The sequence below is a fragment of the Myotis nattereri genome (genome assembly GCF_964212035.1).
Source record: "Myotis nattereri genome assembly, chromosome: 15".
Lineage (NCBI taxonomy): Eukaryota > Metazoa > Chordata > Mammalia > Chiroptera > Vespertilionidae > Myotis > Myotis nattereri.
The window spans coordinates 29,330,387-29,343,862 of NC_138090.1; the positions used below are offsets into that span (position 1 = coordinate 29,330,387).

The window sequence follows — 13,476 nt, forward strand, 5'->3', positions numbered from 1 at the left end:
TCCAGGCCTGAGCTGACGTAGTGGGGAACGGAGGGCAGAGGCAGAGGGTCTGGATTCCTTAGGCCCCTGGAGGCGACTATGGCCATCGGTTAAGAACTGTACTCTTGAAATGTCCAGGAGGAAAATGCGTTCCAAAGTGCTTGGGACGCACTAATTTAAAGGCACAGACATGCTGTTTGGACCTGAAACCAGAGTCCTTCAGAGTGAAACCCTGCGGGACGAAGCCTCCGGAACCGGAGCGCTGCTCAGCCGGCCCAGGCCGAGGGCAGACCCTGCAAGGAACGCCGTCTTCCCTGGACGCGGCGCCCTGGTGACCCGAACGCCCCGGATCCCCTGGCTGACACTGACCGCCCAGCTGAGCGAGGACACTGCCCAGGCCCCCCTGCCAGCTTTCTCTTTTGTTAAATACAACAAAGGAGACTCAAGGAGTAAGAAAGGCAACTAATTGTCATGATGTTTATTCAAGTGACGGATGTTAGCCTGGACGTTTCTTGTCATCCAACAACAAAACGAAGAAGGAAAGGCATCTATTTTGCCCCAAGTAACTTCAACCAGTTATCTGACACCAAGAACGCGCCCACCCCTCTAGGTTAGTAGTTCTGAGAATTGGCACAGAGTCTTGGTCACTCAGCCCGGGTTATTCAGTTACTTAGCAACAACTGAAATACGGCAACTGGAGCACACTGGGAGTCAGAGAGTGTGCGTCCCTGGGGGCATCACGCAGCAGACTGGCCACAGAGCCCCTGCTCCAACCATGCCCCTGGGTAGTGCCCCAGCGCTGCAGGGGGCGCGGCACACGGAAGGGCCGCTGAAATGTGGGTGGAGACCCCGCCCTCTGGAGAAGGCCCGCTCCAGGTGACGTGTTAAACTTGCTTCTGCTCAAGTCATTGTCATCGTCACGGTGATCACACCACCTCGCCTAGTATCTTCCACGTGGGCCACGGGTGCTGACTCTACACCAGGGGTGGGCTACTTTCTGACTCGAGGGCCACAATGGGTTCTTAAACTGGACTGGAGCGCCGGAACAAAAGCATGGATGGAGTGTGTGTGTGAACTAATGTAAATTCAAAGTAAACATCATTACATAAAAGGGTACGGTCTTTCTTTTTTTTTTTTTTTAGTTTTATTCATTTCAAACGGGCCGGATCCGGCCCGCAGGCCGTAGTTTGCCCAAGGCTGCTCTACATCTTGTGCTCATTCATTAAAAACAGCTAACATATTCTGGTTTCTCTTCAGATCACATAAATCTTCCACCTTTTACCAAAGATTTCTGTGGAGAGGAACAATGAAACACACACACACACACACACTCACACGAAAAGTAAAACAAACAGCTAACAATGCCCTCTGCACCCATTGCGTTCTGGTGACAGTTCTCAGCAAGCTGACCTGCGGTGCAACAAACTCTCATCCTGGCCACCCTGGAACTGGAAACCTCAGTTCACAGGAAAAGGAGCTCAGACTTGGGAAAGAAGCAGCAGATAATTTTTAAAACGCCCTAGTATGGGTGCTCAGAGTTCATTGCGACTAAAGCAGAGATGTTGCTACGAGTGACAAAGTTGTGGGACCCTGGAAACTCCCAAAACTCTTTCTTGATTGACCAACATGTTTACAAAGGATGTGTTTCTGCAGAGGCGAGAACTGTCCTAGAGCAGCCATAGATTTTCTAAGTTCTCTCAGACAGTGAGCATTTTAAAAATTAAAATTTCTGCTTCCCTGGCTCTCGGGGGCCGGGAGTGGGTGAGCCCAGCTGAGAGCTAACTTGAGAGAAAGCTGGCTGAAGGGGTGAGGCAGTGGGAGGAGGGGGCAGGCGTCTTAGACTGTTGATGGAAAAAACAATTCTAAGAACTGCAGCAAAAGGAAGATTTCATCTTCAAATATGTTGAAAAAAATTACCATTTGGCTACAATTCTGCACCAGGCACTGCTTTGCTCTAAAGCTGATTAGAACCTTTGGAGGGGCTTCGGCAGTGAGCAGACCCCAGGCTGGTCGGTCTCCGTAGGGTTTCCCACATTCCTGTAGGGTATTTACTCCTGTGGGGTAGGGGCACGAAGCACTCCGCACGCCGAGGTGCTGGCCGGAGCCGGGGCCGCAGCAGCTGTGGATTTTGGCTGCCCCCGGGGCCCAGGATCCGTGCGGCTGGTGTCTGCCTGGCCCGCTGAACACCACGCACAGGGCCTTCTCCGGGCCTGTGACTGATGCTTGCCCACCGGGTCACAGGGAGAGGGCCGCCCCCTGAAACACTTCATCCAGAGTCTGTGCTGATTGGAAAAAAACGTTAACATCTTCCTGGGTCTCTGGATAAATTGGGGGTTTTTGGTGTGTTTTTTTGTTCATGTGAATCACTTAGCAAATGGTAAATCCCTTCACTCCATTCAAAACAACTTCAGTTCCAGAGACGCCGTCACTCGGGGAACTCTGGGATCCTGAAGCCCCGCACGCAGGGCTGGGATGGCTGCCTTTGCTGTGACCACTCATCACACGTTTCTTACACAAACGGCCGTCTGAGGAGTTGCCAGACTTAAACCATTTGGGTTTTCAGTGATGCTTTTGGACCTGGGGCAAGTTTCTGTCAAGGGGATTTGCTCCAAATGCTGATCCCTCCATCCGCCTGCTGCGGAGGCGTCCCTGCACTGTGGGTGCCCCCAGCACCGCTGGGCCTGGCTGGTGTCTGCCGCCCCGCCAGACGGTGAGCGTGGAGGAGGTGACCCGTTTCCACACAGTCAAGTTCCTGTGACACTACCCTTGAGCCCAGGGTGAGGGAACAGAGCAGGCGTGCCAACAGTGGGTCTCTCTCGCTGTCCTGGCGGGGTCCCGGGCTCCACACTGCCCCTGGCCGAGTCTGGTTTAGGGGGTCCTCCTCTGTCTCTCAATGCTGGCACCTTGGAGTGGGCGAGGCTAGGCAGGAGAAAGACAAGTGGGGAAAGAAGAAGTATGTGCTGGTTGCCCTGAAGAGTTTTCTCTCATTGGGCAGACAGATGTGCCCTCCCGTTGCAGGTGAGGTCGATCTTCGTGTTTGCATTCTGGGAGGAGTGAGGTGTGGGGGCCTGGAAGGTGATCACTACCATCAGCAAGGTCCCATTTAGGGACATATCAGCTCAGCAGTGGCTGCTACCACAGAATGCCACCTATGGGGACTTAAACCAAAGACATCGACTTCTCACAGCTGTGGAGACTGGAAGTCCAACATCAAGGTATCGGCAGGGTTGGTTTTTCCAGAGGCCTCTCTTCGCCTTCTCTGTGTGGCTTCACATGGCCTTTTCTCTCCAAGAATGAACGCTCTGGGTGTCTTTTCCTCTTCGTATAGGGACACCAGTCCTGGCCAACCAGGCCCCATCTTTATGACCTCATTTCACTTTGATCACTCCCTTATTAAGGCCACATCTCCAAATGCAGTCATGTTGGGAGTTGAGGCTTCAATGTACAGATGACAGGGGACACAATTCAGTCTCTAGCATGCGGGAATTTGTATTTTCAGTCTGTGGCCACCACAACACAGAGCTCTCTACTTTTCTAAGTATCTTTACAACATGCCACCATCTCAGCAGAGGCCCCCAAGCCAGCATGCTTGGGCAGACTGAAATCGGGTGTCTTTCCCGTTGGTCTCAAGAGAGGCAGATCCGGGCAAGAGCTAAATTCTCTAACCCACTAGTCTGGCATCTTGAAGACCCCAGGGGCCTTACTGACAGACACTGAGCCCAGGGTAGAAGAGGCATTGGAAGGGTTGCTGGTTTCTCTATTCTAATGTTATAGTGAAGTGCAGTTGACAATATTTGTTGTTTTGAATAAGTCATCTGTCACCAGATAGAAATTCAAGGGGAGGGAGTCTCTCTCCTTAAAAACCCCTCACTTCTCTCCCGTTTCCTTCGTCCAGAGATCATCCATGCCCGTAAAAACCCAGGGCACGTAGGTTTCCTCTATGCTCACATCCCTTGCCACACCTGCTACTTTCCCTTAGCTTATCTCCAGCCATCCGCTTTCATTAGCACGACTGACTTCACACCTTAGCACGGCTGTGTCGTGTTCCACCGTGAAGGTGACCCATGATGATTTCACCAGGTCCCTGCTGGACACGGTGAGGCTGCGCCCACATCTTTGTACCACACAAACCTAGGAATGCGATTGCTGTGCCCGCGTGCCTTTTAGATGTTGGTGCATGAGTTTAGATACTCAGTGGCAAGGTTGTCTCACTTCGGCCGACGCTGTGCTCTAACGTTCCTTCTGATCTTTGTTAGTCTGACGGGCACATGTGGCCTCTCCTGGTTTGGGTTGGTCTAATGGCAGTTCTGATGCCAGGAGGACAACATGAAGGCCATCTGTTCCAGCCTAGGGGGAGTGTGTCTTTCACGGTGCAGGTGTCTGTGTGGCTGCAGTCACACACACACACGCGCACACACACACACACACACACACACACACGCACTCACCCACATGCGCGCGCGCACACACTGGGCTTGGTTTATCTCCAGGAAGGCGAGTCTGTCCCCTGTTGGAGCAGTGGCCTGGCCTATTCTGGAAGAATTGGGGGCTTGAAAGAGGACCTCCAGGGGCATCATTTGTGCCATTGTGTCTGGCCGTCAGCAGAGGCTCTGCATTGGTGTGTGTGTGTGTGGGGGGAGTGCACGCGTGCATGCACACACATGTGTGGAGGGGATGCTCACAGTGTCTACTCCCAGAGGGACATGTAAACCGTGGGTGCATTTGCAGTGGGGAGTTCCTTCCCAGACCTGTCACAGAGTCAGAGTGGGGCTGCAGCCCTGGCCGGTTTGGCCCAGTGGATAGAGCGTCAGCCTACAGACTGAAGGATCCTGGGTTCAATTACGGTCAAGGGCACATGCCCGGGTTCCAGGCTCAATCCCCAGTAGGGGGCGTGGAGGAGGCAGCCGGTCAATGATTCTCTCTCATCATTGATGTTTCTCTCTCTCTCTGAAATCAATAAAAACATATTTTAAAAAAAGAGTGGAGCTGCGGAGAGCACCACGAGGCCCAGCAGGGAAGTGGCTCCTCCTTCAGAGTGAGGAAAGCAGGGCACCGGCCGCAGCCCCTGGAGTGTGAACAGGAGCGCGGAGATTTATGGAGGCTCACAGCGCTGCGGATGGTGCAGAGCGCGGTGCTGCCGGCCTGGGAATGGGAGAGGCCGCCGGGAGCCATAATTTCTGATCCTGATGTTCCCGGAGTGGAGTTCGGACACAAAATATGGAGGAAACAGCTCCTTGTTGTCCCCAGGTGCCTCTTCAATCAGAAGCTGTTAACATGTGCACTTTGGACTTCCCTGATGGCGGTCTCGTTCTTCCACTTTTCTTATTCATTCATCTGAGTCACAACATTGACCGAGCCCTACTCTGTATTAGGAATGGAGGCGAGTCTCTACTGAAACATCCACCTATGTGCCTGCTCACGCCCCACTGCTTGTCACAAAAGAGAGTAGAATCTACTTGAAGAAGCAGACTGTCGTATTCATTTCTGCACTTTTTAAATGATTGTTCAATGACCGATACAGAGTAGGACTTCAAAGCCATTGGCACCGGAGCCTCCATCAGGCACACATTTAGTTAACTCCCCGGGTTGAGAGTTTACCCTGCATCACAGGACACAGCTCCATTTAGGTTCATCCTCTGGATGTACGTTAAGCCTGTTCATGTGTTATAGGATGTGAACGTGACAGGGACAGAAGTGAGTGAGTCTTCCCGGTGAGCAGGACACTGGGATTCTCATCCCTGCATCTCCATTCCCCATCACTCCTGTTATTTCTTCTTAGGTTTGGCCAGTCCTCTGCCAAGAACGGCTCAGATGCCCCGACCTCAGCTTGTGGACTTTCCTCTGGGCCCGTTCTTTGCCTGGCCCTGTGGGTCTCCACCTTCAGCGTGCCAGACCTAGAATCAAGGATGTATACACCAAACCACTGTGCTCTGCAAGGAAAATAGAAAGGGTTGTCAGGGGACACTTTGACTGCATAACTGTGACTTAACTTGCTGACTTTAGAATCTCACATGTAAGATGTGACTCCATGGAAGTGAATCAAACGAGGAAGGAAATAAATCATTCTTTTCCTATCCTTGTGGGTCATTTGTTTCCAATATGTGGTAAGTTAAATTCATATAAACCTCTGCCTACAGCACATGGCTCTGGGGGCTAGAGTGGCACATTGGTGTGTGTAGCTGAGGCATGGTAGGAATGGTTAGGACTGGAGTCACAGAATAGAGTAGCTTTTGAATTTAGTCTTGACAGGGATCAGGAGGAATGGGCCAGAACAAAAAGGGGATGGGAGAGTTGTACTAATAAAATGGTTCTAATGTTATAGTAATAATAACAGCTATTGTTTACTATGTATTCATTATGTACCAATTTATACATTTACTTATTTAATCCACAAACAAACCTTTGAGGTAAAGCCCATTATACTATTACTAGAGGCCCGGTGCATGAAATTTGTGCATGGGTAGGGTCCCTAGGCCTGGCCAGTGATCAGGGCTGATCGGGGCCTTCTGGCTGTGGGCCTTCCTTCCCCGGCTTCCGGCTGCTGGTGGAGGCCTTCCTTCATTCTGGCTGCCCCCTTCATTCCACACCACCCCCTGTTGGTCAGTGTAGGTCATAGCGAGTAGTCAAACTCCCGGTTGTTTGAACTCCCGAAGGGACAATTTGTATATTAGCCTTTCATTGTATAGGATATACATGAGGAAACTGAGGTCCAGGGAGGTGAAGTCAATATGGAAGCACAACTAGTAAGTGTCAGGATTGGCATGTAAGTAGCTCCAGAGCTTGTGATGTTAACCAATTTCTAGAAGCAAGGAGGGACTAAGTTGTGAGAATTTAAAAAGAACTGCAATAATGGTAGCTCTGATTTTAAAAACACACATTTTTTAAAAGGCTCTTGATACGTAGGACTGATAACCTTGCTTTCAGAAAGGGCATTTGTCTAGCAGATGAACTAGCTTTCAGTAACAAACCAAAGCAGTCTGTCAGCAATGGGAGGGACGATGGGGGATGGACGACGACAAAAATGGGGGATGCTGCCAAGGAAGTAATTTATTTGAGTAAAAAGTCGCATTTTCTCATCGCCAAAAAAGATACCATCGTTGTCTTTTGACTCAAGCATTTAGTTTATATATGTATTTTTGGATTTAACTGTTTATTGTGAGTTACAAGTATCATTTTAAAAACACTGATCCATTAAATCATGTAGAAATAAGTATGCAAAAAGTTTGCAAAACAAAACATACTTTAAACTTGTTTAAGTATAGAGATTATCTGCAATTCCAGATTTTCAGTCACTTCATTATGCGACGGCAGCCAAGTAGTCCTTAACTTCAGTTGGAGTAAGCCTCCTAAGTCCAGCTTCACTGCAGATTCCAACTTCTATGTTATCTTCTGTCATCTGCCCTTCAAAGCCTTCCTTCGGGGTTAATATGGCTGTATGAATGGCATCTTCAAGTTCTAGGTCTTCATTATATCTTTTCTCAAGAAAAGTTTTTCCATTCACATAGTTCTTTCCCATCGCTGTGGCTTTCCAGGCAAAGTAAGCTCCTGATGGACCTGACTGAAATACATATGGTCGCCCCTCATTCCAACCACAAATTAGTAAAGAAACTTCAAATGGACGAACACCGCCTGATTGGGTATATGCTTGCATCACAGAAGCTACTCTCTGTACCAGCTGAGCTAGTTTTCGAGCTCTGTGCACAAGCACTCTGTAACCTGAGCCCATGCCACTATATACCAAGCCTATATGTTTGGTAATTGGCTCCACTTTGTGTACACTTCGCTCATCATACAGAATGAATTTCTGTTTCTTCTCCGTTGCTAAGACCACACCATTTGCAGCTTTAATTCCCACTGAAGGGGCTCCTCCAGCTATAGCAGCCAAAGCATATTCAATCTGAACAAGTTTACCAGATGGGCTGAAAGTAGTCAACGAAAAGTGGTAACCGTGCTCCGCCATCTTCACCCGGAGAGCTAGTTTATATTTAATGTGATGACTGACATATTAGTGATTTCACCTAACATTCCCATCTATCTAGTTACTATGTGCTTTCTATTCATCTTACCCATTGCATGTTGCCGTTTCTCTTCTTTCTTGACTTTATAAATGGTTGTTTTTATGATTTCACACCTCCCTTTATTAGCTTCATAGTTATAAATAACTGTGTTGTTTTTTAGATTGCCATAGAAATTAAAACATGTATCCATGACTTGTTAAATTTCAATAAAAACTAGTATTTCTAAAAAAGACTTACAACCCAATTTTTTGAATGGGCAAAATGTTTGAATAGGCACTGCATGGAAAATCTCCAGATGGCCAATAAACATATGAAAAGGAGTTCAGTGTCACCAGTCATTAGGGAAATGCAAATATAACCACAATAAATAGCGATATACACTCACCAGAATAACTATCATTTTAATCTGGAAAATTTCATTTGATTTATCTTCCAGTTTACTAATTCTCTCTTTGGTTAGGTCTAATTTACTAAGTTCTAAATTCCAGTTATTGCATTTCTGAGTTCTAGAACTTCTCTATGACTCACTTTTTGTTATTGTTGTTGTTGTTTGTTAATCCTCACCCGGGGGATATTTTTTCCATTGATTTTTTTTAGAGAGAGTGGAAGGGAGGGGAAGAGGCAGAGAGAAAGAAAGGTCGATGTGAAAGAGCCACATCAATTGACTGTCTCCTGAATGTGCCCCAATCAGGGCCAGGATCGAACCTGCAACTGTGATACATGCCCTTGGCCAGAATCAAACCCATAACCCTCAGGCCACAGGCCAACACTCTAACCACTGAGCAACTGGCTAGGGCTCTATGACTCTTTATTAGTTTCCACTGTGAAAAACTTCTCAATCTTGTCTTTTATTTCCTTGAGTATTTTAAGAAATTATTGAAATTATTGAATATTTTAAGAAATGGTTGAATTCTGATAACTTCACTACCGTCTTCCACGGCTCTGTTTCTAGTGTCCATTTCTTTCGTTTTGGGATTATGTTGCCCCATCTCCTTGTATTCCATGCTATTTTTCATTCTGTGCTGGATATTTTACATGAAAAATAAAAGTAGAGAATTTGAAGCTTAGGACAATGTTATCTTCCTCCACAAGAGGATTTATGTGAATTTCTGGAGATAAGGAATGCCATTATCACCGCAGGCTAATCAGGGATTCTTTATTTTGAAGCGAGGCTTCAGTGTCTGCAGGAGATGGTCGATTTTCAGTCTTCCTTTAACCTTAAGTGCAGTCCTTTAGAGTCTCAATCTGAGCCCTTGGTGATTTTTAGATCCTCCTCCTTGTCTGTGGCTTACACTTTGAGTCTGTTGAATTACCTGTTCAAGTGTCTCTGCCTCTTCGGCATGGCAGGTAGCAGATGAATTAAATGGAGAGGAGACTGCAAGTCAACCTTCCCTCCTTAGACGTCCTTTCTCACCTGAATCTGGACCCTACAATTCTTCACTGCTGTTAACTTGCCATCAAACTTAAAAAAATTTTTTTTTGCACTTTGTCCAAGTTTTCTAGTAGGTGGGCCAGTCCAAATGATCTACTCCACCAAGACCAGGAGAAGTCTCTAGGACAGCATGCTGACCCGGGAGAGCTACTGACTTAGAAAGCAGAGAGTGCCTGTGAGCGACAGTGATTCCTCAGGAGCTTAAATGTGGAAAAATCGGATTCTAATGGGTATTTGCCCCCTTTCTTCAAAAACGCTTGGTCCTGCTTAACAATGCAACAAGGTGATAGGTGAGGCAGAGAGCTTGTCTTGTGGGAGGCTAGATGACCCATTGGAAATCCTAGGGGGCATCGCTCATAGAAAGGAGGCAGGTGGCTCAGTGACTATGAAACACAATGCCTCCACAATTCCAACGCCATGCCTCCCAGTGAGTCTAATCGTAGCTGTAATCTCCTGTGGCTCACCTATAGGGCTCCTGGGCCTCACCGATGGACTGCTTCCCTCTGCCTCATTGGCTCTCCTCAAACAGGTGTTTCCCACTCACATGATGGCATGAAGTAGCTGCCCTCAGCACCCTGAGAAAGTAAGGAAAACCCAGCAGCTAGAACCAAAGCAATAATTCAGATATTTTAGCCATAAACTTCCTTTTTGCTTCTGTTAAAAGATATTTGGGGAAAATCTGATATGTAATTGTCAAGTCGCTGTATTTTCTCACGTAGTCCTCAGAGCCGTCCAAGGCCAGTATTATCATCATCCCCATTCCACTGGCCTGGAGACTGAGGTTCAGAGAGAGGAGCCAACTTGTTGACTTCTCAGTTTGCAAGAGCTAGTTAGCTTCATTTATTGTGTAAGCTACGTGAGGGTTGGCAGGTATTTTGTCTCTTTGTCCATGTCTATGTTAGTCTGCTGTATCATAATCAATGCTTGTTGAATGAATGAATGAATTAGTTAGATAGATAGATAGTTAATGAAGTGGCACAGCTGGAACTTGAAACCAGCTCTTTTCATTCCAAATCGGTGTGTTTCTCACTACCATGGTGACCCATACCACAAACAAGGAATACTTGGCGACTCCTTCTGAGGCACTTTTATGAGGAAGTGAGGGATGTAATTAGCCCCTTAATGTGGACATAAATTCCCTGTGGCTCCAGTTAAAATGCATATTCTGATCAGCCGGTCTGGATGGGGCCTGAGGTTCTGCACTGCCAACCAGCTGGCAGGGGCTGTCCATGCTGCTGACTCGTGGACCATGCTGTGAATATCATGGGGCTAGGTCATCAGTGATGAGGAAACCCGGGGGTTAGACATCTTACATGGAGATGTAAGTCGAGAAGAGGTGATAAAGAGCTTTGACCTGAGGGCTTGAGTCCAAGTCCTGCCTCTGCCCTTTGTGTAGAATGTGGCCCATTGATTACTGCCCTGAGCCACAGTTGTGTTTATACAGCCTTATTTAAATATCATTTACATACTATATCATTCACCTATTTAAAGTATACAATGCAATAGTTTTTAGTATATTCGCAGAGTTGTGCAACCATCACCACAATTAATTTTAGAACTTTTCATTACTTGGAAAGGAAACCCATTAACAGTCATTCCCCATATCTCCCTCCCTCCCTCCAGACCCTGCAACCATGAATCCACTTTTTGCCTCTAAGGATTTGCCCTTTTTGGACATTTCATATAAAACAAATCACACAACATGTGGCCTTCTGTGACAGGCTTATTTCCCTTAGCACAATGTTTTCAAGGCTCACTCCTTTTTTTTTTTTTTACCAAGGTCTTATTTTATTTCTACAAATCACAGCTGATGAACACCAGCACCTTCACACACACAGACCATGCTCCAACTCAGGCGTGGGGCACCAGTCTGTGAGGAGAGCTGCTTTCAGGGATGGGGGGGGCAGGACAGGTAGAAGCCTGCAAAGTGCAAAGTACTGGGTGGAGAGGGGTCAGGGCCCGGGGGCCTCAGCCAGAGCAGCCCAGCAGCCGCACTGTGTGCATTTAATCATCCGGCCCACTTCCAGCTTGCTTTTGGGGACTGGCAAATGCAGCTTGTCCCCACATTGGTGTCCCATGTCTGAGTGCATGCAAGCAGCGTAAGTTCTCATTTCCCTGCCTTTTCCATTTTGAGACCAGGTTTCTGTCTGCCTAGCCTTCTTTAATACAATACAGGGTAGGGCACAAGTAGGTTTGTAGTTGTTCGTATGGAAAAATAATACAATAATTAATAAATAATAATATAAGGGTAAACTCTGTTTCACATACTCACAACTGTAAATCTACTTTTGCCCACCCTGTGTTCATATGGTTCTCTGCTTATGGCTTTCTGCTTGTAGAACAGGAAAAACATCATCAGGTTTTCAAGTGGTGGATCCTGAAGATTGACCCCAGAGATTCACTTTCTTCCGCTCATGACGTTGTGTTTCAGCTTCTGTCATCTTTTGATCTAATTCATCCAGCATTGGCTTGGTCAACTCCCAGCCCACTGGGGGAGCTTTTTAGCTTCTTTTGATTTTAGGCATTTTTCTCCTTCGCCAGGGTAGGGAAGTTTTCACCATTATTTATTCAAATAGGTTTTCTGTCCCTTTCTCTCTTCTCCTGCTGGGACCCCGCTGATACGAATGCTAGTATGCTTGATATTGTCCCAGGGGTCCCTCATTTTTAAAATTTTTTCTTCTTTTTGCTCTTCAATTGGGTGATTTTCACTATCCTCTCTTCCTGGTTGCTGGTCCATTCTTCTGCATCATCTGACCTGCTGTTGATTCCCTCCAGTATATTTTTCATTTAAGCTGTTATATTCTTCAGTTCTGGCCAGTCCTTTTTGTAATTTCAGTCTCTTTGTTGAAGTCCTCACTGAGTTTATACACTTGTCTGCATAGTTTGATAAGCATCTTTATAACTATGACTTTGAACTCTTTATCTAGAAGACAGCTTACCTCCATTTCATTTAGTTCTTTTTCTGGGGTTTTGTCTTGTTTCTTTGTTTGAACATAGTCTTTTGTCTCTTAATTTTGCCTCTTTGTTTCTAGGTATTAGGTGGGTCAACTACATCTCCTGGTCTTGAAAAAGTGGTCTTATTTAGAAGGTGTCCTGTGTGGCCCAGTTGTGGAATCCCCTTTTTCATCAGAGCCAGGTGTTCCCTGGACTAGAGTGGCCACCTATTGTGTACACACTGGCAGGCAAGGATGGTTCCTGGCCCAATGGCTGTGAGTCCTGGCCATAACTGCTGTGGGCTCATTGGTGCACAGGGCAGGCCTGTGGTGTAGCTGGCTGTGAGCCTAGCCCAGGGGTGGGCAAACTTTTTGACTCGAGGGCCACAATGGGTTCTTAAACTGGACTCAGAAGTAGGAGCTGCGGCCGTGTTTCCCGACGTTGCCATGTTAACACTGCTGCTGGTGAAGGAGCGGAGGGGAGAGCAAGAGAACCCTCCGCTCTTTCGGCTCCGCAGGCCGGATCCGGCCCGCGGGCCGTAGTTTGCCCACGGCTGGCCTAGCCACACCATTGCAGGCACACTGCTGAGTGCTGGTGCCAACTGAGATGTCCACCGGATGTGTCAGGGCAGGAGTTGCTTGGAGGGGTGACAGCCTGGGTGGGTCCTCAAGGAAATGCCAGGATGGGGTGAACAGTGTCAGCAAGGTTAAGGTGCCTGCCTGGGTCAGACCAACTAGGTGGAGGAGAGTCAAGATGGGGGAAATAAGGGTGCCCAACAGCACTTCTGACTGAGCAGAAAGTTTCAATGGATCCTTGTTCCTCTAGCACACACCCTAAAATTAGTCAGTGCATCACCTTCACCAATGACCCAGGTGATTTTCTTTATTTTTATATTGATTTGAGAGAGAGGGAGAGGGGGAGGAAGAGGGAGAGAGAGAGAGAGAGAGAGAGAGAGAGAGAGAGAGAGAGAATGAGAATAATCTATTGTTGTTCCACTTACCTATGCATTCATTGGTTGATTCCTATATGTGGCCTGACTGGGTGTCAGACCTTCAACCTTGGCGTACTGGAAAGGCCCTCTAACCAACTGAGCTGCCTGACCAGGGCTGACCC

General features: G+C 47.4%; 1 protein-coding gene across 1 annotated transcript; it reads right to left on the bottom strand.

Moving 5' to 3' along the window:
- Positions 1–7,276: 7,276 nt before the first annotated feature.
- Positions 7,277–7,948, bottom strand: LOC308531661 (proteasome subunit alpha type-2-like; the record flags this gene model as incomplete). Its single annotated transcript, XM_081108710.1, has 1 exon — positions 7,277–7,948. Exon 1 carries the CDS (start codon positions 7,937–7,939, stop codon positions 7,277–7,279), a length of 663 nt encoding a protein of 220 aa, XP_080964836.1. The 5' UTR covers positions 7,940–7,948.
- Between the last annotated feature and the right edge of the window lie 5,528 nt (positions 7,949–13,476).